The sequence below is a fragment of the Labeo rohita genome, chromosome 12 (genome assembly GCF_022985175.1).
Source record: "Labeo rohita strain BAU-BD-2019 chromosome 12, IGBB_LRoh.1.0, whole genome shotgun sequence".
NCBI lineage: Eukaryota > Metazoa > Chordata > Actinopteri > Cypriniformes > Cyprinidae > Labeo > Labeo rohita.
The window spans coordinates 5,709,990-5,735,673 of NC_066880.1; the positions used below are offsets into that span (position 1 = coordinate 5,709,990).

At 36.0% G+C, this 25,684-nt stretch overlaps 1 protein-coding gene across 1 annotated transcript in view; it reads right to left on the minus strand.

Moving 5' to 3' along the window:
• Nucleotides 1-7,918: 7,918 nt before the first annotated feature.
• LOC127174426 (cadherin-10) overlaps nt 7,919-25,684 on the minus strand; it is a 61,943-nt gene continuing 44,177 nt past the window's right edge. Inside the window, exons 8-12 of the mRNA XM_051124865.1 lie at nt 21,499-21,635; nt 20,941-21,059; nt 20,653-20,761; nt 18,584-18,835; nt 7,919-9,128 (exon numbers count right to left, since the gene is read on the minus strand). Coding sequence (XP_050980822.1) covers nt 8,638-9,128; nt 18,584-18,835; nt 20,653-20,761; nt 20,941-21,059; nt 21,499-21,635 — 1,108 coding nt within the window. The 3' untranslated portion in view covers nt 7,919-8,637. The remainder of the gene's footprint in view (nt 9,129-18,583; nt 18,836-20,652; nt 20,762-20,940; nt 21,060-21,498; nt 21,636-25,684) is intronic.

Below are 25,684 nucleotides of genomic sequence, written 5' to 3' on the forward strand. Positions count from 1 at the left end.
TTTAGCATGGAAAGATAAAAGGTTCCACCAAACGTATGACTCACTAACTTGTGCAGGCACAAGCAAAATGTCTTCATTCTTGCTTCTGCCTCTCTCAGCAGTTTAACGTTCTCCCAGTCTTCGCAATTAGTTTATCACATACGACTGTGGAATAGCATGTCTTTTGTCTTTTAATGAGTTTTTGTGTTGTATTTTTTTCAGATGTTTTGTTGTGACGGTACCTATCCAAACACTACAGACCTGGAAGCTGCATATAGAAAAAGATGAATGCTTTGCATCTTCTTTTAGTATAATAGAGATATTTTCCTGACAGTGTGCAGATGGAGTGTTTTAATTTCTTGCTTTTCAGCACTGATTTCAGTGTACACTGGGAGCTGCTGCCTGTCATTGGAATTGAAGGTCACAAATTGTATTCCATTTATGACAATGTATTAAAAAGGTCCAGTTTTCAAATATGTTACCCTGGACCACAAAACCACTCTTGAGTAGCACAGGTATATTTGTAGCAATGGCCAAATATACATTGTATGGGTCAAAATTATCGGAATTTATGGGTTATAAAATATATTATGGGTTATACAATATTCTATCTGACCCCCCAGAGTGAGTTTTTAGGCGACTGTAATTTTAGAACGTTCACCTTATTGTTGCCATGGCGACGTGTCATGATTGTCATGTGACATACTGCAGCCACTATGGCAGACGTATCGCTTTTATTTCGTTTTTTCTTTTTTATTCAAAATATTCACACACTTGCTTATCATACCTTCAACTATCTGATATTCCGATCCACAAATATGTGTAAGTGAGTGTTTTTTGACGTTTAAAAACCTTTATAAATGACCTGGATTGTGATCTATAACGTGAGATGGGCGCCGCCATGTTTGTTCTCGCTGCCGTTCAGAGAGTCTTGTCAGCCGGATTTACAGCACGCAAACTTAGCAGTTTCTCCCAAAATACATGCAAGTAAGTGGCTGGTGAACTGGGAAAGGAATAGAGTGAACTATATGGTTACTTACACTATGTGTATCCGATATGAATAAAACACGTAGGCAAATTGTACTTGAATGGATTGTTATTGCTGCTCCCACAGAGTTTTACAAACTCTAAATGTTTTGTTTTACTAGTACTTATGTGTATTGAAATGTCAGAAACAGCAGCGCCAGTCAACGCGCGAAAACCAAGCGGCAACCTCCCGCTCTCTCTAATGAAACAAACACGGAAGTGACTGAAACTGCAATTCATCGACTGGCCACTGGAGACTGGCTCCAAAAGGGAGTCAATCCCATAGACTCCCCATGTTAAAATGCCCAACTTTACAGAAGAAAAAAATGTTTACAGCCTGGTACAAAAAGTGGTTTTGGTCTATATAGCTAATTTTGCCCTTCATGTCAACCCGAGGGGGATGAATTTTTTTATAACTCATCCGTTTAAATTATATTAAGCCTTAAAGTTCTGCATAATTTAGGGCGTGGCCACTTGAGTGACAGGTGAATTGCCACTGATGTCACCACCGTCACGCTAGGTGAGCGTGGTCTCGGCAACCAGCTCCACCCACGTCCCGCCTCTTTGCCCATTTTCGATTATCCGGGAGTGACGTGCAGTAACGCGAATCCAAGATGGCGACGGCCGACTCCCACCCACTAAGAGCTTCAAAAAAATAAAAAAGCTTCAAAAATGCTCTTCAGAAACCAACGGATGACATCACAGACACTGCGTCCATATTTTTTACAGTCTATGGCAAAAACACAGTTTGAATTTGGCAGTTGTGTGACGTCACCGAACGTTCTAAATCCCATATGTGGGATCAAAGGGTTAAGTAAAGATCATGTTCCTTGAAGATATTTTGTACATTTACTACCGTAAATATATCAAAACTTAATTTTTTGTTACATGTCTCCTTGTGTTTCTGTTTATTGGACTGTTTTGGTTTCTCCCATTGTCTTCCCCCGTCGATCTGTCTGCTTTGGTTTAACCCTTGTTAACGTCATCCCATTCACCTGTCTTGGTAATCAGCACACCCTTTATAAGCCTGTTTGTATCCTGAGTTCTCTGTCGGTCTTTAATGTTGTTTATTAAGGTTACTACGTGTGTGGATCTTCCTGCTTGTTTCTGCTTGTGCTACCTGAGGATTATATTAAACCTTTTGCTTGTTATCTCGTCTCTCGTCTCGTTCCATCCAGCACGCAGCATCTACGTAACAGAAAGACCGACCTACAACAGTTTAACCGGCGTTATTCCCCTGCGTTTATTTTTTTTTTTTCTTGTTTCTCAGTGTTTTTCTTTTTGATTTTCTATTATGGACCCTACTGTTCTCCTCATCATCCTGAAGCAGGGGAAACGCTCTCTTGAGGACCACACCCGTGATTACATCTTCCTGGCAGAACACTCCCACTTCCCGGATAGCAGCCTTTGCACTTTCTACCGTGCAGGACTGAACACCACCACGAAGGGGCTGCTATCCGGAGAGGGTCCTCAAGAGAGCCTGCCGGACTACATCGAGTGGGTGCTGGCGTCCTGTGGATCGTCATGGACTATTGACTTCGTCAAGGAGGACGTCAGCCCCACTCCAGACCCAGAACCCAGCCAACCCTCACCCCGACATGCGGAGCATGAGCCCGAGCCCACCGCGGATGACGAGCCAGAGCCACGAGCGACAGAGCAAAGGATCGCCACAGAGCCAGAGCCCAACACGTCCGACCAGGTGCGAGAGCCGGCTACAACTACCGCAACGGTGGAGTGCTGCGTGGAGCAAGAGAGGGCTATGGAGAGCCCTGCCCACTGCACCACCGCTGGGGGTGAGCTTGAACTGAACTCTGGGGACTTGATTGACTTCTTTACTGAAGTTCTGGAAACTAACTCTGGAGATTTAATAGACTTTTCTACAGAAATACCTACCTGTCATGATCTACCTGTCGGTATGGAATTCCCACCCACCCCCCTCTTCTGTCTGTCTGGTCACCGCTGTCCCCTGACAGCCCCTCTGCTCACCCTCAGCCCACTACCTGTGCAGTGGGCTCACCGCGGTCTGCCAGCTTCCATCGGCGTCAGGGCTGGAGGATCCCTCAGCTCCGCCTCCAGCCTCAGAGTCCAGAACTCCGCCTCGGCCCTCCGACCCTGCGGCTCCACCACGGCTCTCAGCGCCCTCGTCTCCACCGTCGCCCGTCGGCCCACCAGCTCCACCGGGCTCCCTCGTCCCTCCGGCTCCGCCTTGGTCGGTCGTTGTCCCGCCATCGCCTCGGGACTCCACTCCTCCGGCTTTGCCTCGTCGCTCCATCCCACCGGCTCTGTTGGGCTCCTCCCTCCCTCCGGCACAGCCTCCATCCTCTGTCGCTCCGGCTCCGCCGCGGACCTCCGGATCTCCGCCTACGCCTTGGTCGCCAGAGCCTAGGGCTCCGCCTTGGCCCTCCGGATCCTCGGTGTCGCCCTGGATCTTCGGCTCTCCGTCTCCGCCTCGGGCTCCTCCGCCAGCTGCTCCGCCTCTGTCGGTCGGCCCCCTGGAGTCGTCAGCCCTTCCTCCACCATGGCTCCTCCCTCCATCGGCTCCACCGTGGGTCATCATGGCTGCGGTCTGGGTCTCCCTCTGCTTCTCCTGCTTCGGGTCCCTCCTGTTTCCTCCCTGGCTCCTCCCACCTTCGTCGCCCCCATGGACTCTAAGGACTCTGTTTTTTGTTTTCCGTCCTCCGCCGAAGCCTCCCCCCACATGGACTCTGTTTTGCTGCTGTTTTTTCGCCCCTCTTGTTTATTTTGTTTTTTGTTTCCTACGGCGCGAGGTCGCGCCTATTCGGAGGGGGGAGTAATGTTACATGTCTCCTTGTGTTTCTGTTTATTGGACTGTTTTGGTTTCTCCCATTGTCTTCCCCGTCGATCTGTCTGCTTTGGTTTAACCCTTGTTAACGTCATCCCATTCACCTGTCTTGGTAATCAGCACACCCTTTATAAGCCTGTTTGTATCCTGAGTTCTCTGTCGGTCTTTAATGTTGTTTATTAAGGTTACTACGTGTGTGGATCTTCCTGCTTGTTTCTGCTTGTGCTACCTGAGGATTATATTAAACCTTTTGCTTGTTATCTCGTCTCTCGTCTCGTTCCATCCAGCACGCAGCATCTACGTAAGTCGCTTTTAATTTTTTTAAAAACAAAAATACAGTAAAAATTGTAAAATAGTATTTCAATTTAAAATAACTTTTTCCTATGTGAATATATTGTAAAATGCAATTTATTTCTGTGATGCAAAGCTGAATTTTCAGCATCATTACGCCAGTCTTCATTGTCGCATGATCCTTCAGAAGTCATTCTAAGATGCTAATTTGCCTCTCAAGACACTCTTCTGATCATTATTAATGTTGAAAACAATTGTGATGCTTCATATTTTTGTGGAAAATGAGATGAACCTCCATTCAGAGGTTTGAGGGAAGTAAGAATAGATTAATACTTTAAAATGATTACTTTTATATATCAGGGTTACATACACTACATTGTCAATGCTTTTGAATGTCTCTTCTGCTCACCAAGGCTGCATTGCTTTTTTTTTTCTATCAAAAATACAGTAAAAATTGTAAAATGTAATTTATTTCTGTGATGCAAAGCTGAATTTTCAGCATCATTACGCCAGGCTTCATTGTCGCATGATCCTTCAGAAATCATTCTAGGATGTTGATTTGCCATTAAAGACACTCTTCTGATCATTATTAATGTTAAAAACAATTGTGATGATTCATGGTGGAAAATGTGATAAACCTCCATTCAAAGATTTGGGGTAAGTTAAAAAAGACTAATACTTTTAAAATTAATACTTCTATTTATCAGTGATGCACTAAACTGATCAAAAGCGACAGTAAGTACATTAATAATGTTACAAATTTTAATAATAATTCATTTTTTTAACTGTATACAGTATATATATATATATTTATATTTACTTATTTTGTTTTGTTTTTTCAGAATTGTTTTGTTGTGACATTACCTACGCAAATGGACCTGGCAGCTACATATAGAAAAAGGTAAGTGCTTTGCATCTTTTTTCACTGTAATAGAAATATTTCCCTGACGGTGTGCGGATGGAGTGTTTTAATTTTTTGCTTTTCAGAACCAATTTCTGTGTTCACTGGGAGCTGCTGCCTATCATTGGAAGTGAAGGTCACAAATTTTACAGTTCCTCCGAGGGAAGGAGGAAAATGGGAAATGCTGTGGCATTAAGAAAAGACTGCAATAGTTACATTGTCAAAAGAACGATTATTATTATTGAGCTATTCAAGGTCAGGATAGAAAAGAGGGCAGCGGCAGTCCTAATAGATGCTTATTTCTCCGTTAACCTTACCCGTGTAATAGCGGTCTAGAGTTAATGAAATAAAATGCCAATTATACTCTACCTCAGCTTGGCCGTGACCGCAACTAAAGGCCTTTACACTCGAATGAGAACAGACATGCTGCGGTTCTGCCTGTGGACAAACTAATATCAGAATAACAACATCAGAATTTTTTATTTCATTTTTTTAAAGTGATCTGCGTAACATATCCATGTAGTGAATGGAAAAAGCCTTGGATTGAAGAAACACTCCACTTAGAAGATAAAGCCTCACGCTGCAGTTACATTTTTGATAATTAGTGCGTGTTGTAATCCATCAAACCCTTAATTAAATGCAGCAGGCCATATTGACACTGCAGTACATTTAAAATATGCCTTATAACTTTAAACTATCATTAGGTGGGTTGGAATGACAGCCCATCTATTGGTTAATTAGTTAATGACTTCAGTTTTCCTTCATTTATTATTGGGGGCAGGAAGATGAACTGTGTTTTAGCATTAAACCCTGTTAGGTTCATTTAAGGACAGAGCTGATTCAAGAGAGGAAACTTTTCTGTGTGCAGCCAACATGAAGTCATTAGTATTCATGGGTATTCATTTATAAGTGGTCGTTGTGTGCGAACTCGTCACTTGTTGCTGGGAATTCTAGTTCTGACTATTCAAATTTGAGGACTTGTTCAAAATTGTACATCTCTAAAGCTATTAATGTTTTAGACATTTCAGTAGTTGATGTTTCAACTATGAATACGCATTTAGATGACCCTGGCGTAACTAACATCTATTAAAGGTTTTTTTTTTTATTTTCAGTAAATATATGTTGTTGTGTGGAAATACTTATTATACATATTTGAAGTAGTGCTTTCAAACGATTAATCGCGATTAGTCACATCCAAAATAAACGTTTTTGTTTACATAATATACTGTATGTGTGTGTACTGTGTGTATTTATTATGTATATATAATACACATGCATGAATATTTAGGAAAAATAGGTTGTTTATAAATTAAATAATATTAATTGCATGAATAAAAACATATACATGTAAATACTTTCAAAATATATGCTGTATGTGTGTGTATTTGTATATACATAAAAAAATATACACATTGCATACACATTTATTATGTAAACAAAAACTTTCATTTTGGATGCGATTAATCGTGATTAATAATTTGACAGCACTAATTTATAATATACATACATTAAAAAACTAAACTAGTTAGTAATATTGTAATATTTTAAAAGTATTTACTATTAATTTAATGAAGATAGAGGTTTTTTTTAAGTATCTTAATAAAGTATGTTAATATTTTTGAAAGTTAATATTTTTTCCATATTTGTATTTTTAAGTTATATACTATAACTCTATGTTTATTATGTAAAATTGTATACTTTTATAGTACAATTTTTATAGTGTATATTTAAAATTAATGTAGTTTTTTATATAAAATTTCAGTAAACATTTATTAAATGTATAAAATTTCCATAAAATGTTATAGAATTTAATAAAAATATAATTATTATAATTACAATAATTATATTTATAATTAAATAATTATAATAAAAATTGTTCATTTTTGAAAACTAGATGAATATTCTATATACACTATATAACATAACATATAACACTGTATATATAAAATTGGTCATTTTCAAAAATAATTTGAAAATGATAATTTTATTTAATATTTATTTGAAAAAAATCTAACATTTATATATATATATATATATATATATATATATATATATATACAGCACACACTATTTAACAAAGATAGAATTTTTGTAATTTTTAAATTATATACTATACAGTTTTATGTAAAATTATAGTTGCATAATGCATAAATACATTTAGTTATGTAGTACAGTTTTATATAGTGTATAAATCTAGTTGTATATATACACTATATAACACGATAACACACAACACAATATACTGTATATATAAAATTCATTTAAAAAATGTGATTTTTTTAAATTAATTAATTTATTGTCTAATTAAATTATTTTTTATACATTTTTACACTATTAATTTAACAAAGATAGATAAAAATGTAGATATTTAGATGTCTTTTTTAATCTAATATTTTTTAAAGAGTACAGTTTTGCCAGGGTGATTTTATCCATATTTGTATGTTTTTAAATTCTGAACTATATAGTTTATCTGAAATTATATATAGTTACATACTACATAAAAATATATACATATTAATATTTTTAATGTATATATCATTTTTTATTTTTTATTTTTTTTTTAAACCTGGGGATATCTCTGCAAAACCAGCTAAAAGCCATCTCGGTCAAAAATGAGATAATGATACTGAGTGAATGCTCTCGACACATATTATTTGTCTATCAAATACTTTTACTTCAAACTCGCTAAATTACCAGCCTCAGCCCAATCAGAAGTACCGGTACTTACATAGAAACCTATACATCTGAGCCTGATAAAAATGCATTTTTCAAAGAAAGACGTCAGATGGATTTAGGGGCTTTTGCATCTGAACTCTTCATATATATACATATGAAAACTGAATATTTTCCTAATTTGGAAATTGTTTTAAATGTTTAATTATATGCCGTTTTAAATTAAGTACAAACAGTAAAGAGAAAAGATTTTAAAAACTTTATTATCAAAATAAGTATAAAAATATAAATACTGTATAAAACAATGCGACAGCATTCAAACGACATGAACAGAATGACTGATATTCTACAAGTACACAATTCATTGTACAGCTCTAACTCTATGCTCTGAAATGAATCCACAGTTTGACAGAACCCATATAAACCTTCCACAGGAAAACTGCCTCTTAAACAGAGATATCAAGTAGTTTACATAATGATCATACTTGTAAAACATATTATACACATACTGCACCTATTTTAGACTTGGTCTGCAATAAAAGCTAAGCTTTTTTTTGTATTATTTTCATCTGTTTTTTTAGCCATAAACATCGATAGTGTAGAAAGCTACTATCACTCACCTTGGTTATAAAACACATTGTCCACACCATTGATTACAACAAATCCCTAATCTTAAAAGGCATCTTTACTGATTCTTTTGGGGGGGGGGGGAGAAAGAAAGACAGAGAGAGAGAGAGCGAGAGCGGGAGAAAGAGAGAGACCAGAAGAAGAGGACAAAGTTAAAGTAGACAAAGAGAAAAGAGAATGTCTATGTGAAGAGTTCCCAGTAGTCGAGCGCGATGTTCAAGTCTTCGTAGATTCGTCTATATGCGTTACACAGCAGAGAACAGAGGGAGACTTCAGTATGTACGTGTTAATTTAGTGCTCTGAGATATATTTAAGTGTGCTGTGTTGCATATCCGCTTTAAGTCTCTCTCTGGGACTCCTGCCCTATATACATATCCGCCAGTTTTTTGAACTGTGGACCCCAGTGACTCAGATACTCAAACTCCTGGTCCCCCTCGGTGGCGGCCGATTCCAGAGAGCTGAGGGACTCCGCCAAAGAGCCGTTGCCTTCGTAGGCGTAGGTTGCCAAGGAGTCATAAGGGGGCGCTGTGGGATCCGAGTCGTTTTCCTGCAGCCGTCCGTTGATAAAGTCCCTCACGTCCGTGTTGTCTTTGATGGGAGAGGTGCGGCGGAAGGGGAACAGCATTTCGGGCATGATGTCCCGGCGGAGTTTGTTGGTGTCGATGACCTCGGGGTTCCGCAGGGTTCCGATGTCGAAGGCCTGCGTGTCTTCCTCTCCGCCGCCCTCGTCGTTGTAGCTGACCACGTTGTCCCTGACGTCTTCTTTGGAGATGATCAGGGGCTCCTTTTTCTTTTGACGCCGCAGGGCCGCAAACAATACCACAATCACTATGGAGACAGAGACAGACGAATGAAATGATATCATCAGCATGGTGCAAATCAAGCTGAACAAAGCTCTGTGATAGTCATGCATTCTGAATGTCACCCAGACACCTGACACTCAGGTAGCTACAGAACCGAAGCAGTGCTTCCCACAGACTGTTGCAGGATAATTTGTCTTAAAAACATTAAAATGTGTTAAAAGTGGTATGTTATTTCATTCGTAATGTAAAATACCAGTTGTTATAAGGGAAAAAAACTAAATAAAACAAGATCATTTCACTACTAGCTAGATTTTCAGAAACATTCTTATTCTAGAGAGCATTTGTTTGGACAGAAACCTTGACTACACTGAAAATAAAATTGGCTTTGAAACAATTTCCACTCAGAAAGTGCAGTTTCTACTCAGAAAGTAGTAAATTACAATGAAACGGCAAGTGAAATTCAATGTGAAATGTAGGATGAGTGATAAAAAATATAAAAGGTAACTGCAACTTTTTATCTCACAATTTTGACTTTTTTTTTTTTTTTTTTTTGCAATTGCGAGTTCACATCTCACAATTCAGACTTTTTTTTTCAGAACTGCATGATACAAACTCACAATTATGACTTTTTTTTCCTGAGAACTGTGAGATATAAACTCACATTTGTGAGTTATAAAGTCAGAATTGCCGGATATAAACTTGCAGTTGCAAGAAATTAAGTCCAAATTGCGAAATATAAAAAGAATTAGAATTGCAAGTTTATATCCCACAATTCTGACTTATAACTCGCAATTGTGAGCTTATATCTCAATTCTGAGGAAAAAAATCAGAATTGTGAGATACAAATACGTAATTCAGACTTTATTTCTTGTAATTCCAAGTTTATATCCTGCAATTCTGAGAAAAAAAAAAGTCAGAACTGCCAGTTTATAACTCACAATTGCAAGTTATATCATGCAATTTTCAGAAAAAAGTCCGAATTGCCAGTTTATGTCTCACAATGTCTCAAAAGAGCCATTTATTTACAGTCTGGACTAAATTGGACACACTGTGTTTGTCTGATTAATTCTGATTCATTTTAGTGAGTTGGTTCATTCAGATGATTCATTCACATGACCTGATTCAAAAATTACTCATTGATATGTATGTGGTATTTTAGGTCCTAAGTTTATAGCAAAATTAATAAGTTTTTGACTGAGATATAATTAGATCTATGTAATTTTATATATTTCATTATGATATATAATTATATATTTGCATCATATAGTTTTATTATACAATAGCTGTAAATAAAAATAAAAAGTTGCTTTTAGTTTTTTTTTTTTTTTTCTTAAATAAATGATGACAAGAGCGCTTCTATCACCGCCTATCCCGCCTTCACTAACTTTAAGTTAAAAGACAACAAATTGTGGCTCCCGGGAAAAACGAGACGTCTGGTCACCCTATTGCTAACCCTTCAGGTGTTGAGGCTATTGTTTCAAATTGCAAGTTCATGTTTTGGTACCCGGCTGTTTGCAGCTGTCATATTGAGAGTCTAGATACGTCCCTTATGATCCAATGACAGGGATGCACATTTTGAAAGACAAGACAGTTGACTTAGCCTATAGGATGTATTTTGAATGTCCCATAGTCCTCAAATAACATTCTAGTCCTGTCTCGTCTTGTTAACGAAGACGCGGCATAAAGTTTTTATCATCAGATATTGGTTTTAGCTCATCAACGTCATGTCTTATGTCTTAGAATATTTTTCTTCGTCACCTTCGTTGGCGAAATTAACACTGATAGGGATAGTTCAGTTGTTCCAAGCTTGCATGAATTTGTTTCTTCTGTTGAACACAAAAGAAGCTATTTTGAAGAATGTTAGTAACCAAACAGTTGATGGTAGCCATTGAGTTTAGAAGTCACTGAAAACTCATATAGGTTTGGAACAACTTGAGAGTTTTGGGTGAACTGTCCTTTTAATTCATTGTGTTACTTGCCATTTCATTGTAATCATTTGTGAAATTTACTAGCAATTTCTGACAAAATAGTTTTTACATCATTATTTTTTTGTTTTCAAAGTAGCTTGCTAAAATAGCTTTTAGCTTACTGTTTCAAAGTAGTTTCCTCATCATTCAATTAAGACATGTTCACAGCTCACAGTAAACATCATTGCTTTCGCTGTACCGTTGTAAAAAGAAACAGAGTACAACTGCTATGGCAACAAGCAACATACACACCGAAGAGTGCGACTTATGATTAGGTTTAGTTAATTCAATCAGGGAGAGACCAGACAGTCGATGGCTAGGACAATAAAATTGTCACAGTCACCGAAAACAGAAGCACTGAGTCAGCTAAAAAAAGCAGTTTTGCGGCTGCTCAGGGAAACAGATAGAGAAAGCGTGCATAATCTCAATCACTGCGGCGAGAAGAAAGGACTGCCGGAGAATCACAGGCTGTTCTTGGATGGCTAAAGCAGAGCGCTCAGATAAGAACCCAGTGAGCAGCGCGCAGCACTACAGAGAGCTTAGCCGAAGATACAGAGGAGTGTGTTTCAAAAGGTGTCATGCGCTTAAGGTACTCATGAATACAGAAGAGAGACACACACTGTAATGCAGATAAAGACTTATACTGCCTGGAGCAATCACCTTGCAGTTTTAAAATTGTGTAAGAAATAAAAGGGGGTTGCGTTCTTCTCCTTATGCATTACAAATTTGTACAAAAAAAAAAAGGTTCCAGAGGGCACAGATGTAAAGCACCGCAGTTACGCTCGACACATCTCCCTTTTCATGTTCTTGCATTTTAAAAGTATGTTTTTGAGTAACAGTAAGGAGTTGATATTATTATTATTAGTTGTGGTACTATTTAAAAAAAAAAAATAATAAAATCTTTATACAAAAAATACTGTTATAATCCAAAACGTGAAAAAAGAAGATATGTCTCAAGCCTTACTATGGTAGTAATTTTACATCTGTTATTATTCTGTTCTACGTTTAATCTGTCATGACTGATTGATTGATTGGAAGTGAAACATTATACCCTTGATTTTTATTTTATTTTTGTCGTTGTATTTTAAAAGTACTTTAGGAGTACTTTTTTATGAACTGTATGGACACGGTGATGATGATTAAAAATTCTTCTTCTTCTTCTTCTTATTTTTAACATTATTATTCATACTATTTTTTTTTATGTTTTAATTATTAATATATATTGTTTGTTTGTGAAAAACTGTAAGGTTAAATTTAGACCCCTGTTAGATAAAAAAAAAAAAAAAAAATCAGTAAAACAGTAATTGTGAAATATTATTATTCTGTTTTAATATTTTAAAATCTAATAAGTAGCAGCCGCTACTTTAGACTCAGTCACATAATTGTGAAATCATTCTAATGTTCTGATAATATATATATATTTATTTATTTTTATTTTTTTTTTTATTTTTTTAAATTTTATAATATTGGAAAATAATTGAGTTTATAATTGAATTTAGACACCCCAGGGTAAAATGCCTATTGTTTTTAATATGTTTACTTATTTAAACATATTTAATAACTGTTATAATTAGGCCTGTTGATTTAACACGCTAATTTAATTAATTTGTTGTAGAAAAAATTAAAGGAAAGTTTATGTTATTCAATTCTATGCTGAATTGAAAATTTTTTAAAATATATATTTTCTCTACTTTTTGTAAAGTCTATCTGATGCTTTTCTCATTTAACACAATAACTTTAAATAATTTTAAGGGGGGGATTTTGCAACCAAATTCAATAATATGTAATATGCAATTAATTAGAATAATTAATCACAACATTGTGTAATTAATTACTGTAGAATAAAAAATTTAATTGCTTGGCAGCCCAAGTTATAATTCTTGGAGTTATTACTTAATAAATGTTTTTTAAATTGGGTGAGTCAAAATAGTCTATTGCTATAATGACGTCTGTTAAATTTAAATTATATGTCTGTATATAATTTATAGAATATAATGTAATGTAATGTAATATAATAAAATATAATATAATATAATACAATATAATATTATTATATAAATATATAATATAATTCAGTATATTTCCTAGACTGGGATGTTATTATTTATTTATTTATTTATTTATTGGCATAGAATGTTTTATTTATTTATTTGTTACACCATTCTAAAAGAAAAAGAAAAAAAGAGAGATATTTTTTAAATTCTACATACATCAGATTACTCTGTTTCAAACACAGGCTTTTGCTCTGAAATGCACCACGCAAAAGTACCGCCACTCTTTGGTGAAATCACCACGTAATGTTCATATGTTGAGCTGGAAGAGAGAAGAAGAGGGAATTATGGTCCTAAAAAAGGGAACAGGTGCTGTAGTTTGCAGCTTGTTTTTCCTGTTCAGTGGCTGCTCTCTCCTCCCAGCAGGTAATCGGAGAGCTCGCCCCTGCCTCCCACTCAGGTGTTAATTATGAAGAAGGAACGGTGGGGGGCAACATGCTGTGTTCTGCCCAGCCTGGGGGCCTGTGGTGTGTGCAGGGCTCATTCTGTGATCTGGAAGGGAAATGGTGGTGGAAGAGTGTGGGATGCGGATATTTCTCGCTCTGGCCGCGTAAATCATCTACTTCCTCTATTAGTCTATATTCTGGGCTTTGCATTAGTCAGCTCATCAAAAAAAGGGTGCAACTAAAAGAATGTAAAATGAGGGGCAACTAGAGCACAGGAGCTTGAGAAAAAAAATAGAAAGAAGGAGAGAAGTAGAAAGATGCTACAGTTCAGTTTGTTCTGGAAAGGCTCTGCCCTTTTTAACCTGTCCACTCAGCGCCAGTAGACGGGTTTAGGGGAAAATACTGAAAATGGAGAAGGATAAAGGGCAAAATATCCATATTAAGTTTGCCCAGAGAGGATCAGTGGTGGACTAGATGGTGCCTGTGCAGGGGAACAGCAGAATATGAGATGGCAGAAGTGGTTGAACACATGGCGCACAATTGTCTGTGTTGTGTAATGGGTAGAAACATATACATGTAGACATATATTTTGGGAGTGAATTTAAAGGGTCTGTGCACTTACAGATTATATATAGTAAAATATGCAAAATACTATACTTAAAATTGTATTTTTTTTAATGGGTTTTTAAAGGAAGACTCATATATTCAAAGCTGCATTTGAATAGAAAATACAAGAAAAATAGTAATATTGTGAAATATTATTATTACAGTCTATATGTAATATAATATAAAATATACAGTCTATAATTGAATGCATTCAGCGTCACATAATCCTTCAGAAATCAATTTAATATTCTGATTTGGTTCTCAATTATTGCTCATTGCTCAATTATTAATTATGGTTCCTATTTTTATCAATGTTGGAAACCATTTTTACCGATTAAAAATTCAAAACCTAAAACTTTTTTCACAGTTTTTATTTATTTATTTATTTATTTATTTATATATATACATATTTTTTAAAATGTTTTTTTTTTTTGTTTGTGTGTAGTATATCACTGTTTCTGAAAAATATTATAATAATATTAAAAATATGTATTTACTGCATTTTTATCAAATAAATGCAGTTGCTGTGAACCTCACATCTTACAAAAAAAAAAAAAAAAATCATAATTATTCTAAACTTTTAACCACAATAAGCTGAGAACAGTGTTTTGTTTGCTTTATGATTTATGAATGTACTTTATGTCCTTATGAATATAATATAGGTGTTGATATTTAAACACGGGTGATAAAATATTACTGCGTGAATGTATTTACTTCTTTTTAGTACTGTAACTTGTGTAGTGTAAAAGTAGCAGTAAAATTAACTACTTTTCCAAAAGTCCAACTACTTAAGAGTTATGAGAAGCTTATAGCTTGACATTTTAAAACAGCTTCCCCAACACCAGCTTTGATAAAGTACATTGCAAAAAGAAAAACACGACTCGGGGTCTCAGGATGCTGTTGGTGAATTTAAATGAGTTTAAGAACTGAGGCACTGTGACTTAAAAGTAATACATTTTGAAGCATTTTTGATGTCTTCATAAATTTTGGCAGTTTTTTAACATCTCTTGTTGCTTCACTTTGTACTTTTAAGAGATCATCAGTAAAGAAAATCAATGGGTGAAAAGTTAGACTAGACATTGCATATGTAATGCATTTGAGAGGTCAGCAACAAACAAATTCAGAGCTGAATTTGTCAGAACTTTGAGCGCCATGTCAAAACACTTTAGTCTTCAGATTATGTTTACTTGCAGCATTGCTATTTTATTTCAAAATAGATGGTGTGTCTTTAATATGTATACACAAAAGCCGGCTTCAGCCAGTTTAAATAATAGATAGCAAAGTCAACCTGAAGTTCCTGAAAATACTTTGTTTAACCGATTCGTACAGAAGCAGAAAATAGAAAAATGCAGAACGATGACGGATTGCCTCAGGTTAGATTGGAGACTTGAGAGATGCACTCACCAGCAGTTTGAACAATTACTTATTGATGGATGTTTTAACTTAAGCACAACATATTTTTCTTTTTCTCTGCAGAAACAACACAGACACATGCTGTTCAGAACCAGCTGCGCTTTCATACTGCATTACCTTGCACAAGTGGCGTTTTAGGACGTCAGAAAGGAGCATGCGACCTACTTAAGCCCCAGAAGAACATAAAGGCCTTTTTGTCAATTGCATACATTTAATAATGAAAGCTATTTTTCCACACCGCTGCACTTTCTGAGGAAAGCAAAGAACGAGAGAGAGAGCACCTACAGTAATGTCTTAATGGGGTGCCCTACTTTTTGATTGTCTGGAGGAAATATTTGGAGAAAATTCAAAGCAAAAATGAATAAATAACAAAATAAACATTGCAAGAAGAGCGCTGCACGGCCCACACTGTGCTGCATCATCAGAATAGCAGGACAAGAGGTCAGGATACATTACGCTCTGCTTGCCAGACTCATCGCTGAGATGTTACAAGTGCTTATTTTTGGTCCATGTCCTAAGGACAGCTCTGTTATATCTTTGGTGTCGTTTTGAGATCGTGACTAAATATAAGAAAATGTATTGTATTAAGCAAGCTGCATTGGTCTAGAAGAGATATTGTTACCAAAAGTGTCACAAAAATGTATGGCTTCTAAATTTCTCCAGAACTGGACGGAAGAGGCATAATGTCTGTAAGGTTTTCAGAACAGCAGTAGCATATTTTAGCTACAGTGATTCAGCACAAAACTATGTTAAAGAAAAGATCTATCTATCTATCTATCTATCTATCTATCTATCCGTCTGTCTGTCTCTCTTTGTCTGTCTGTCTCTGTCTGACTAGCTATCTCTTTGTCCATCTGTTTGTAATTTCTGTTTGTCCGTTATCTGTTTGTCTGTCTGTCTGTCTGTCTGTATGTTTGTATTGTCCGTCTGTCTGTCTAGCTATCTCTTTGTCTGTTTGTTTGTATTTTGTCTGTCTGTTATCTGTCTTATTGTTTTTATTGTCTGTCTAGCTAGCTCTTTGTCCGTCTCTTTGTATTTTCTGTTTGTCTGTCTGTATTGTCTATCTGTTAGTTTGGGTCATCTGTCTGTCTCTTTGTCCAGTTGTCTGTATCTCTCAATCTCTTTGTTTGTCTGTTTGTATTTACTGTCTGTCTGTCATCTGTCTGTCTGTGTTGTCTATCTGTCTGTCTGTCTGTCTGTTTGTATTGTCTGTCTGTCTGTCTAGCTTTCTCTTTGTCCAGTTGTTTCTATTTTCTGTCTGTCTCTTTGTCTGTCTGTCTATTTATTTGTCAGTTTGTTATCTGTCTCTCTTGGTTTGTCTGTTTGTTTGTTTGTATTGTCTGTCTGTCTGTCTCCCGTCTGTCTGTCTATCTGTCTATATATCTATCTATCTATCTATCTATCTATCTATCTATCTATCTATCTATCTATCTATCTCTTTGTCTGTCTATCTGTCTGTGAATTTGTCGGTTGTTATCTGTCTGTCTGTCTGTATTGTCTGTCTGTTTGTATTTTGTCTGTCTGTCTGTTTGTTTGTATTGTCTGTCTAGCTATTTATTTGTCTGTTTGTATTTTCTGTCTGTCTGTCTGTCTGTTATCTGTCTGATTTTTCTATCTGTCTGTTTGTCATCTGTCTGCCTCTTTGTTTGTATTTTCTGTCTGTTTGTCTGTCTGTCTGTCTGATTTTTCTATCTGCTTGCCATCTGTCTGTCTCTTTGTTTGTATTTTGTCTGTCTGTTATCTGTTTGTTTGTATTGTCTGTCTCTTTGTATTTTCTGTCTGTCTCTTTGTCTGTCTGTCTGTCTGTCTGTCTATTTGTCGGTTTGTCATCTGTCTCTCTTTGTTTGTCTGTTTGTTTGTATTGTCTGTCTATCTATGTCCAGTTCTTTGTATTGTCTGTCTATCTGTCTCCTGTCTGTCTATCTGTATCTTTGTCTGTCTGTTTATATATCTATCTCTTAGTCTATGTATTTGTCGGTTTGTTATCTGTCTGTCTGTATTGCCTATCTGTCTAGCAATCTCTTTGTCCATTTGTTTGTATTGTCTGTCTGTCTCCTGATGGTCTGTTTCTTATCTGTTCGTCTGTATTGCCTGTCTGTCTGTTTGTGTCATCTGTCTGTCTGTCTCTTTGTCTGGCTGTTTGTAATTTCTGTCTGTCTATCAGTCTCTTTGTCTGTCTGTGTATCTTACTGCCTATCTGTCTATTTATTATTTGTTTTTTGGTATCTGTCTGTATTATATATCTGTCTGTCTGTCTGTATCTATTTGTCCGTCTGCCTGTCTAATGTTAACTTTAACAAATTGTACCTTATTATGAAGTGTTACATTAAATATTGACTGGTACATCAAATTAAATTTAAATTTGGTAGATTTTAATACACCTTTTTTGAAAGGTTCCAGACTTGTAAACAAAGCCTCTGATAAACCGGCAGTTCTGACAGAGGTTTGCCGATCCATGAGAACGTGTAGAACATGATGTGTGCCCACTTCTGCAGTCCACAGCCAATCACAGCACTGTGCCAAAGTACAGTCTCCTCCTCATCAGAAGGTGATTAATGTATCTTCTGAGTAAACACACCCTGTTCTGAGTCTGCAACCCAGACATGTATGACTCAATCACAGAAACAACCCGCTTCTGACCCGGAGAGGTAAAAGACAACAACAGAAACAGCTAGAAACTCCACAACCTTTCTCCTGTCTCTGTTAGAGCCTTGTTGATTGCACTGCAGAGCCACAGTGTTTGTACTTTTTGGTTGGTTCGGTCTGTAGTTACATCAGCGCATATGCTGCTTATAGATGTAATATGAAATGCTTCTGAGAAAGTGCACTACATATGGTCAGAGGCTTCATACCACACATTGGAGTAAACAACAATGATGCAAGTAAAGAGGGCTGCTATGTTCAGGGTGGCCTAAATCAGATCTAGATTAACCATATGGACAATTGGGCATCTGCCCAGGGGCACCATGTTCAGAGTGGCACCATGCAGGGTCGTATAAATGTTTTTAAATAGCTAAACATGTCCCATTGCTGTATATACAGGAGTTCAACACTTACTCAGTAGTATTAAAATGCAGAGCAAGATGGCCACGAGGGCTCCGGTGCTAAGTCCGGCTGAGAGCAGCAGGGCTTCGGTGTTGCACGTCTGCACATTCCCACGACTGTCGCAGGCGCAGACACGGACCGTCAACGTGCTGGTGCTGCTCTGGATGGGGTAATCATTGTCTGAGATGACGACAGGCAGCAGGTATGAGCTCATCTCTCTTCTGTTGAAGCCGCCCCGGCGGGTCAGGATCCGCGCTGTGTTGTCTACAAGACAATGATGTCAAGATCAAAAGAGATACTGAGACTCGTGTGTACAGTTTTTAAAGCCTAAGCACTGAGCTGGGTTTTTAGCTAGCAATGTAACTGTTGTATCTTTGGCATCGTGAATAATATGTTTTGAATTAATTAAAACTGTTTGTAGTTTGCTTGCATAACAGATGTGCATCTGTGGTGTACTATGTCTTATGCTGATACTGTTTTCAAGTACAAACATATTAACAATGACAAGCTGTAACCAGTGGTGCCAAATGGTATTGGAAAAAATAGTGACTGTTTTCAAACAGGTTCCCCAAATAATTCACCCCATCTTCTTTCCACATCTGAGTAAAAAATTAATAGGTAAGGTTTTTTTTTTTTTTTTTTTTTTCTTTTTAATTGTGACTTCTGACTCAAACATGTGACTTTACTTTTCCTAAATGTGGCTTTGTGATTTGCATATACTGTATGAGTTTATATGTAACCGTAATCAGTTGTGTGATATTTTGTTTTACAATTTTGAGGTCAGTTAAAACTATGGAAGCCCAATTTCTGCCACTGAATAAAAAATAGAAAAGGTAGTTTCAACTTCTCAAAATTCTTCTTTTTCTCACAATTTTGAGAAAAAAGTCAGAATTGCAGTTGTGAGTTATAAATTCAGAATTATGAGAACTTTTTCTTAGAATTGCAAGTTTATGTCTTGCATTTCTTACTTTTTTTCTCAGAATTGTGAGTTTATATCTTGCAGGTCTGACTTGATAACATGCAATTGCAAGATATTAAATCAGAACGGTAAGAAAAAAGTGATTCTCAGAGTAAGTCGGATTTCTGAGAAATACAGTCAGAATAGGATATTCTGAGATTCTGACTCACACTTTTGACTTTTTTTCCCTCAATTTTCTTAGTTACATGTTATAAAGTCAGAATTGTGAGATATAAACTCACAATTCTGAGAACATATCGTTTTTTTTTCCTCCTCAGAAATTGATACAAACTCGCAACTGTGAGAAAAAAAAAGTTTAAAATAAACAATTTCAAAATTGTGAGTTTACATCCCACTATTCTGACTTTATAACTCACAATTGTGAGTTTATATCTCACAATTCTGACTTTAAAACTCACAATTTTGAGTTTATATCATGCAGTTCTGAGAAAACGAAAAGTCACATGCAATTACCCTTTTAATTTTCTATTCAGTGGCGGAAACAGGCTTCCATAGAAAACACATTTCATAATAATGTGAAATATTATTACAATGTAAAATAACTTTTTTCTATTTTTAATATATTTTAAAATGTAATTTATTCCTGTGATGCAAAGCTGAATATTCAGAAGCCAATTTTTTGAGATAGGAATTTTGGGTTTTCATGAGCTGTATGCCAAAATCATCAATATTAAAACAATAAAAGGCTTGAAACTACTTGAGTTGTGTGTAATGAATCTAAAATATATGAAAGTCTAATGTTTATCAGTACATTACAGAAAATAATGAACTTTATCACAATATGCTAATTTTTTGAAAAGGACCTGTATAATCAAATGATCCTTCAGAAATCATATGATCTTTTTGAATATTATAAATGTCTTTACAGTCACTTTTGATCAAATGAGGTGTCCTTGCTGAATAAAAGTATTAATTTAAAAAACCGTACTGAATAGTAGTGTACAGTATATCAAAAAAAAAAAAAAAAAAATTTTTCAACATTAATTTAATTTATATTTGGAATTGCAACCGTTTCATCTCAACATTTATATTTTACATTGTATTTCTTATCTCACAATTTTACTTTATAATCTGATGCAGAAATGGGTTTCCACTGAATTACCTTCATTGTCGAAGATGGTGAAGTTTGGATTGATGGTGCTTAAACTAAAAACAAACTTGTGCCCGACAAGAGGTTCATCAGTGTCCACAGCACTTATGGTCTGGATGAGCTGGAAACATAATAAGCTAAGATTATTCACCGTTTTCATTTTATTCTAATTCAACAAAAAAGCTATGTAATATAACAAGAGCTATAAAGCTTTACATAACAGCAGAAAGAACAAGCAAACAGAAGCATTTAGTAAAATATTGGTGTGAAACAATGAATAAACATGAAACTGCGGCATACCTGACCAGCTTTGACATTCTCACAGACAAAGGTCTCGTAGTACATGGCGAATTCAGGCGCATTGTCATTCACGTCGCGCACTTTGATAAACACCGGCACTCTGGTTTGCAGGGCAGTACCTAGACGCCAATGATGAATGCGTTTCAGCAATTGTGGAAGATATTCAGTTTGCATTCAAGAGGTCTAATTTCGTTTCTCTCTATTTGTCTTTCAGCCTTTTACCCCAGGCATATATTCTTCTACCGAGAATACAGAAAGCATGAATTAAACCACAACTCAAGGTGACAGTTTGATTTTTGTCATCAGTCATTTATTGTATTGCTGTGGTTTAAGCCATTTCTGAAAATGTCTCGAGGTTCTAGAAGTTTTAGTCCACCTATCGTTATAGCACAACAGGTTTGAACAAACAAAAAAACTCAAAATCAATTTCAGACCATAACTAGTTCACGATTTGAAAGTGAAATATTGAATTAAAAGGCAAGAGCTTGCGCACTGTTATAAGTAAACCTTGCGGCATTATCCCATGTCATATCAGCAAAGCTCGCAATGCAAACTTACTGAGTTCGGTTGCCAGGACCGAAATGTTGTGCCATTTGGAAGCTTCTCTGTCCAGAGCCTGCAGTGTGCTGATGGTCCCATTGTTGGAATCGATGTTAAACAGTCTCTCCAGGTCTGTGTGCCGATCAATGGTGTATCTGAAACAAGAATGACGGTAATGAATGCGAGACAATGGAGCTCTGATTATGCCCAGGCACAGGGACGGAACGTCCTCGGTGTTTTAAAGCGTTGTAAACACAGCCCCAGGAAGTGAAAAAGGGTACATCACACACCCATAATCAAGGGCCCAGAACAGAGCCTGTGCAGTCCGCCAAATAAATCAGCCCAGACTGGTTTAATTTTCCTTCAAACGGTGGGACGTATTTGATTTGACATCTCTATTAGAGAACAAATTTGCCCTCGTCAAACGCATTGATGTTAGTTACACGCCCAGCACAACAAACTATACATTGTACCTTTGCGTTTTAAGACCGAGGCTACAAACTACCCTGCTGAACAGACCAGATATTGAATTCTCATGCCGGTCCGGACTGCTTTACAGCATCTATAAAAAAAGTATTCACTCTCTTGGAAGTTTTTATGTTCTATGCTGGTTTATAGCATTGAATAACATTGATTTAATTTGCCTTTTTGACAGGGTTTAACAGAAAACCATCTTTTGTTGCATCGTGGAAACATTTCTGCAAATTGGTCAAAGTTATTATGCATAAAATCTTTATTTGACACAGAACTTAGCCTTTGGTTTATTTCAAAACAAATTTAATAACTACTTAAAAAAACAATAACATTTTAGTATAAGGACCAATTCTCACTATTAACTAAATGCTTATTAACATGCCTATTATTAATATATTGACTGTTTATTAGTACTTATAAGTTTATAGTACTTATTAGTACACATATTCTGCATGATCATATTCTGCATCCCTAATCCTACCCAATATCTAAACTTAACAACTATCTTACTATCTTAGCAGCAAATCATGAGTTTAAAAAGTGCAAAAGTTGTAGTTACTGGTTTGTTAATAGCAAGAATTGGACTTTAAAACAAAGTGTGATCAATCAATCAATCAAAGTTGTAAATAAAACAAGACTACTGTAGTACATTTTACAAGAATATATATTTCAGTTCTTTTACTTAAAAATTTCTTGTTACTTTTATATTTTTCAAATTTACTGAGTAAATTTTACAATTTCTGAGTGAAAATTGTTTTAAAGAATTTCTTATACAAACAATTTTTTCAGTGTAATGATATTTTAGAAACTTAACCCTTTTCTACATAAAAATTATATATATATATATACTAGTTAAAAAAAAGATTTAAAATGCATTTATTTTGCATTTTAAGTCTATTAACATATTTACTGACATATCGCTTGAGACTTACTGATTTAAAAAGCATAATTAAACTTAATTTTGAGTACTGCTTGTGCACAATGCACATTTCTAAATATTAAGCCTAAAATATGTTTTAATGTCACAACTTCTGCACAATTAAAAGTGCATTAAGTACAAAATTAGTTGTTCCAATTTAGCAGACTTTAAACATACCAGTTTAGTATACTAAAAGTGTAATTGCAGGGTATTTTTAATAAGTACATAATATGTAAATGTATTTTTAGTATACTTAGCATGAAATAAATGTTTTTTTAAATACAGTATATTTAAATATAGTATATAGTAATCATATTTATTTTCCACTAGGGGATATATATAGGGGATATAAGGGATATTTTTTTAAACTTATAAACTGTTTTACTTTTAATTCAAATTCACATAGTGATTTGGAATTTAAAATGCCTTTTCTGGTCAAATCTGAATGATGCACAACCCTATAATTTGCATATGTATTTATGTTCTTCAAGTCAGTATTTTAACAAACAACGTTCAGCTTTGCACATCTGACCACTGTATTTTTTCCCCATTCTTCTTTTCAAAACTGCTTAACCTCCGACAGGTTGCATGAACATCATGTCTCCAGCCATAAATGCTCGGTTGGAGATCTTAGCCATTCTTGTGTAGCTTTGATATTCTGCTTCTGGTCACTGTCTTGCTGGAAAACAAATCTCGTCCTGCAGGTGTCTTGCAGACCCCATCAGGTTTTCCTTCAGGGCTTCTGTGTATTTCACTGCATTCATTTTAGCCTCACAAGCCTTCCAGGGGCTGCTGCAGAGAAGCATATATGCCCCTCAGCGTGATGCTGCCACCACCATGATTCACAGTGGGGATGATGTGTTTCTGCTGATGCTCAGTATTTAGCTTACGCCAGACGTGGCGTTTATTTTAATGGCCAGAAAGCTCAATTTTAGTCTCATCAGATCATAGAACTTTCTTCCAGCTGGCTTCAAAGTCTCCCGCATGCCTTCTGTAGCCGAGATGTCATATGACAGTTTTTTTTTTAGCTGTCGCTTTCTCTTTTTTTCACTCTGGCTGGTGAAGGACACGGGTAACAGATGTCGAATGTCTGACGCTCGTAACCTTTTTCAGAGTTTCCTTCTTGCGCGATGTCGCATTGTTTGAGGACATTCTCCTCTAGGTTGATTTACAGCTAGACCAGACTCTTTCCGTTTCTTAATTATTGATTTTAACTGTACTCCAGGGGACATTCAATGACTTGGAAATGTCTTGTAATCATCCCCTGCCTTGTGCATTTCAATTACTTTCTGCTGGGAGTGTTTTTATGGCGAAAGATTTGCCACAATGACTCACCAGAAGTTGGACCTTCCAGATGGAAGTGTATTTAGACCGCAATCAATTCAAATCCCTTGACTACACATAAATTATTTTTATTGAACTATTTATGCAAAAAATAAATAAATAAAAATGCTACAGTGTAGTCTACAAATATTGGCATCCTTGGTAAATATGGGCAAAAAGGCTGTGAAAAAAAATCTGCATTGTATGCAAAGGCAGTTGTGGTAAAAAAAAATAAAAATAATAATAATAATAAATAAAATATATATATATATATATATATATATATTTTTTTTTTTTTCTCCACAACTGCCTTTGCTTCATTTACCAAGGGTGCCAATATTAGTGGAGGACACTGTATGTGGTTAAATATCTTATAGAGTAGAATTGAATACTTATGAAATTATTAATCTTAGATTTTATTTTCTGAATTATTTTTAAATCACTTTAAAGAGATATTTATTTACTCATTTAGCATTTAAAAAATATTTATTTATTTATTTACTGTGAATTTCACAGTCTTTTTTTTCCCCAAAACTGATTTTTCTGTCATTCTTTAAATATCATTATTTTATGTAAGTATCAGTATTATTTTAGATCACTTTGGAGATTTTACTTTCCATTGTGATATTTGCTGTAAATGCTAAAACTTTATTGATTGATTGACTTGTTGCAGCACATAAGCACTCAAAACGTGATGTCCAGCTACAGTGTGCGATTTATTTTTCCCATTTTTCTGCAGAATAGTGTTACTTTAGTGCCAGTAAGTGCTAATTTTTCAGTAATCAATTATGCGTTATGCGTTGAATAGCCAGCTGTGACGAACACCTTCCTAGCCGAAGCAACTAGCAACTATCAATTATCCTTAACCGCATATTGCGTGTTGTGAATTTTGAAGTGGCTCGTTTGAAAGAGGCTGAATGCTAATCACTCTGTTGATCCCCTGCCTTTTGTTTTCATGAAATAAGAAAAGGAAATCTTTCCTATTAAACCCATTTATCAATGTCAGCTTACATATTCTGCTGACATTTAAATATGCAACTGAGTGTGACGTGCATGAGTAAGCCAGAAGGACAGGCTTTTCAGACAATCGGTCGCAGTGCGCACGCGGACGAGAGACAAGACGCGCTCTTTCACACCAACTTTGTGACTTGTAAAAGTCTGAATTCAGAAAGGAAAGGAGGGGGGAGATAAAACAGCGCCTGTATTCATCTCGCCAAACTTCCGGAGGGAAATCACCAACTGAGGCCCCATGAATAATTTGCTTTTCCCCCATCTTCACACACATACACATGCGCACACTTGGGAGCATGTTGATGGATTGGATTTAACCGAGCACAAAACATCCGATCAACAACCAAAATGTGGAAGGCGAAGACGTGTTCTGCTTGATTTTCATACACCGTGATGAACTTTATGTTCTGATGCTTTGGGAGCCACTTTTCAAGGTGTCATTTCGCTGTTTTCCCCCGCTGTACCTTTTATTTGTGT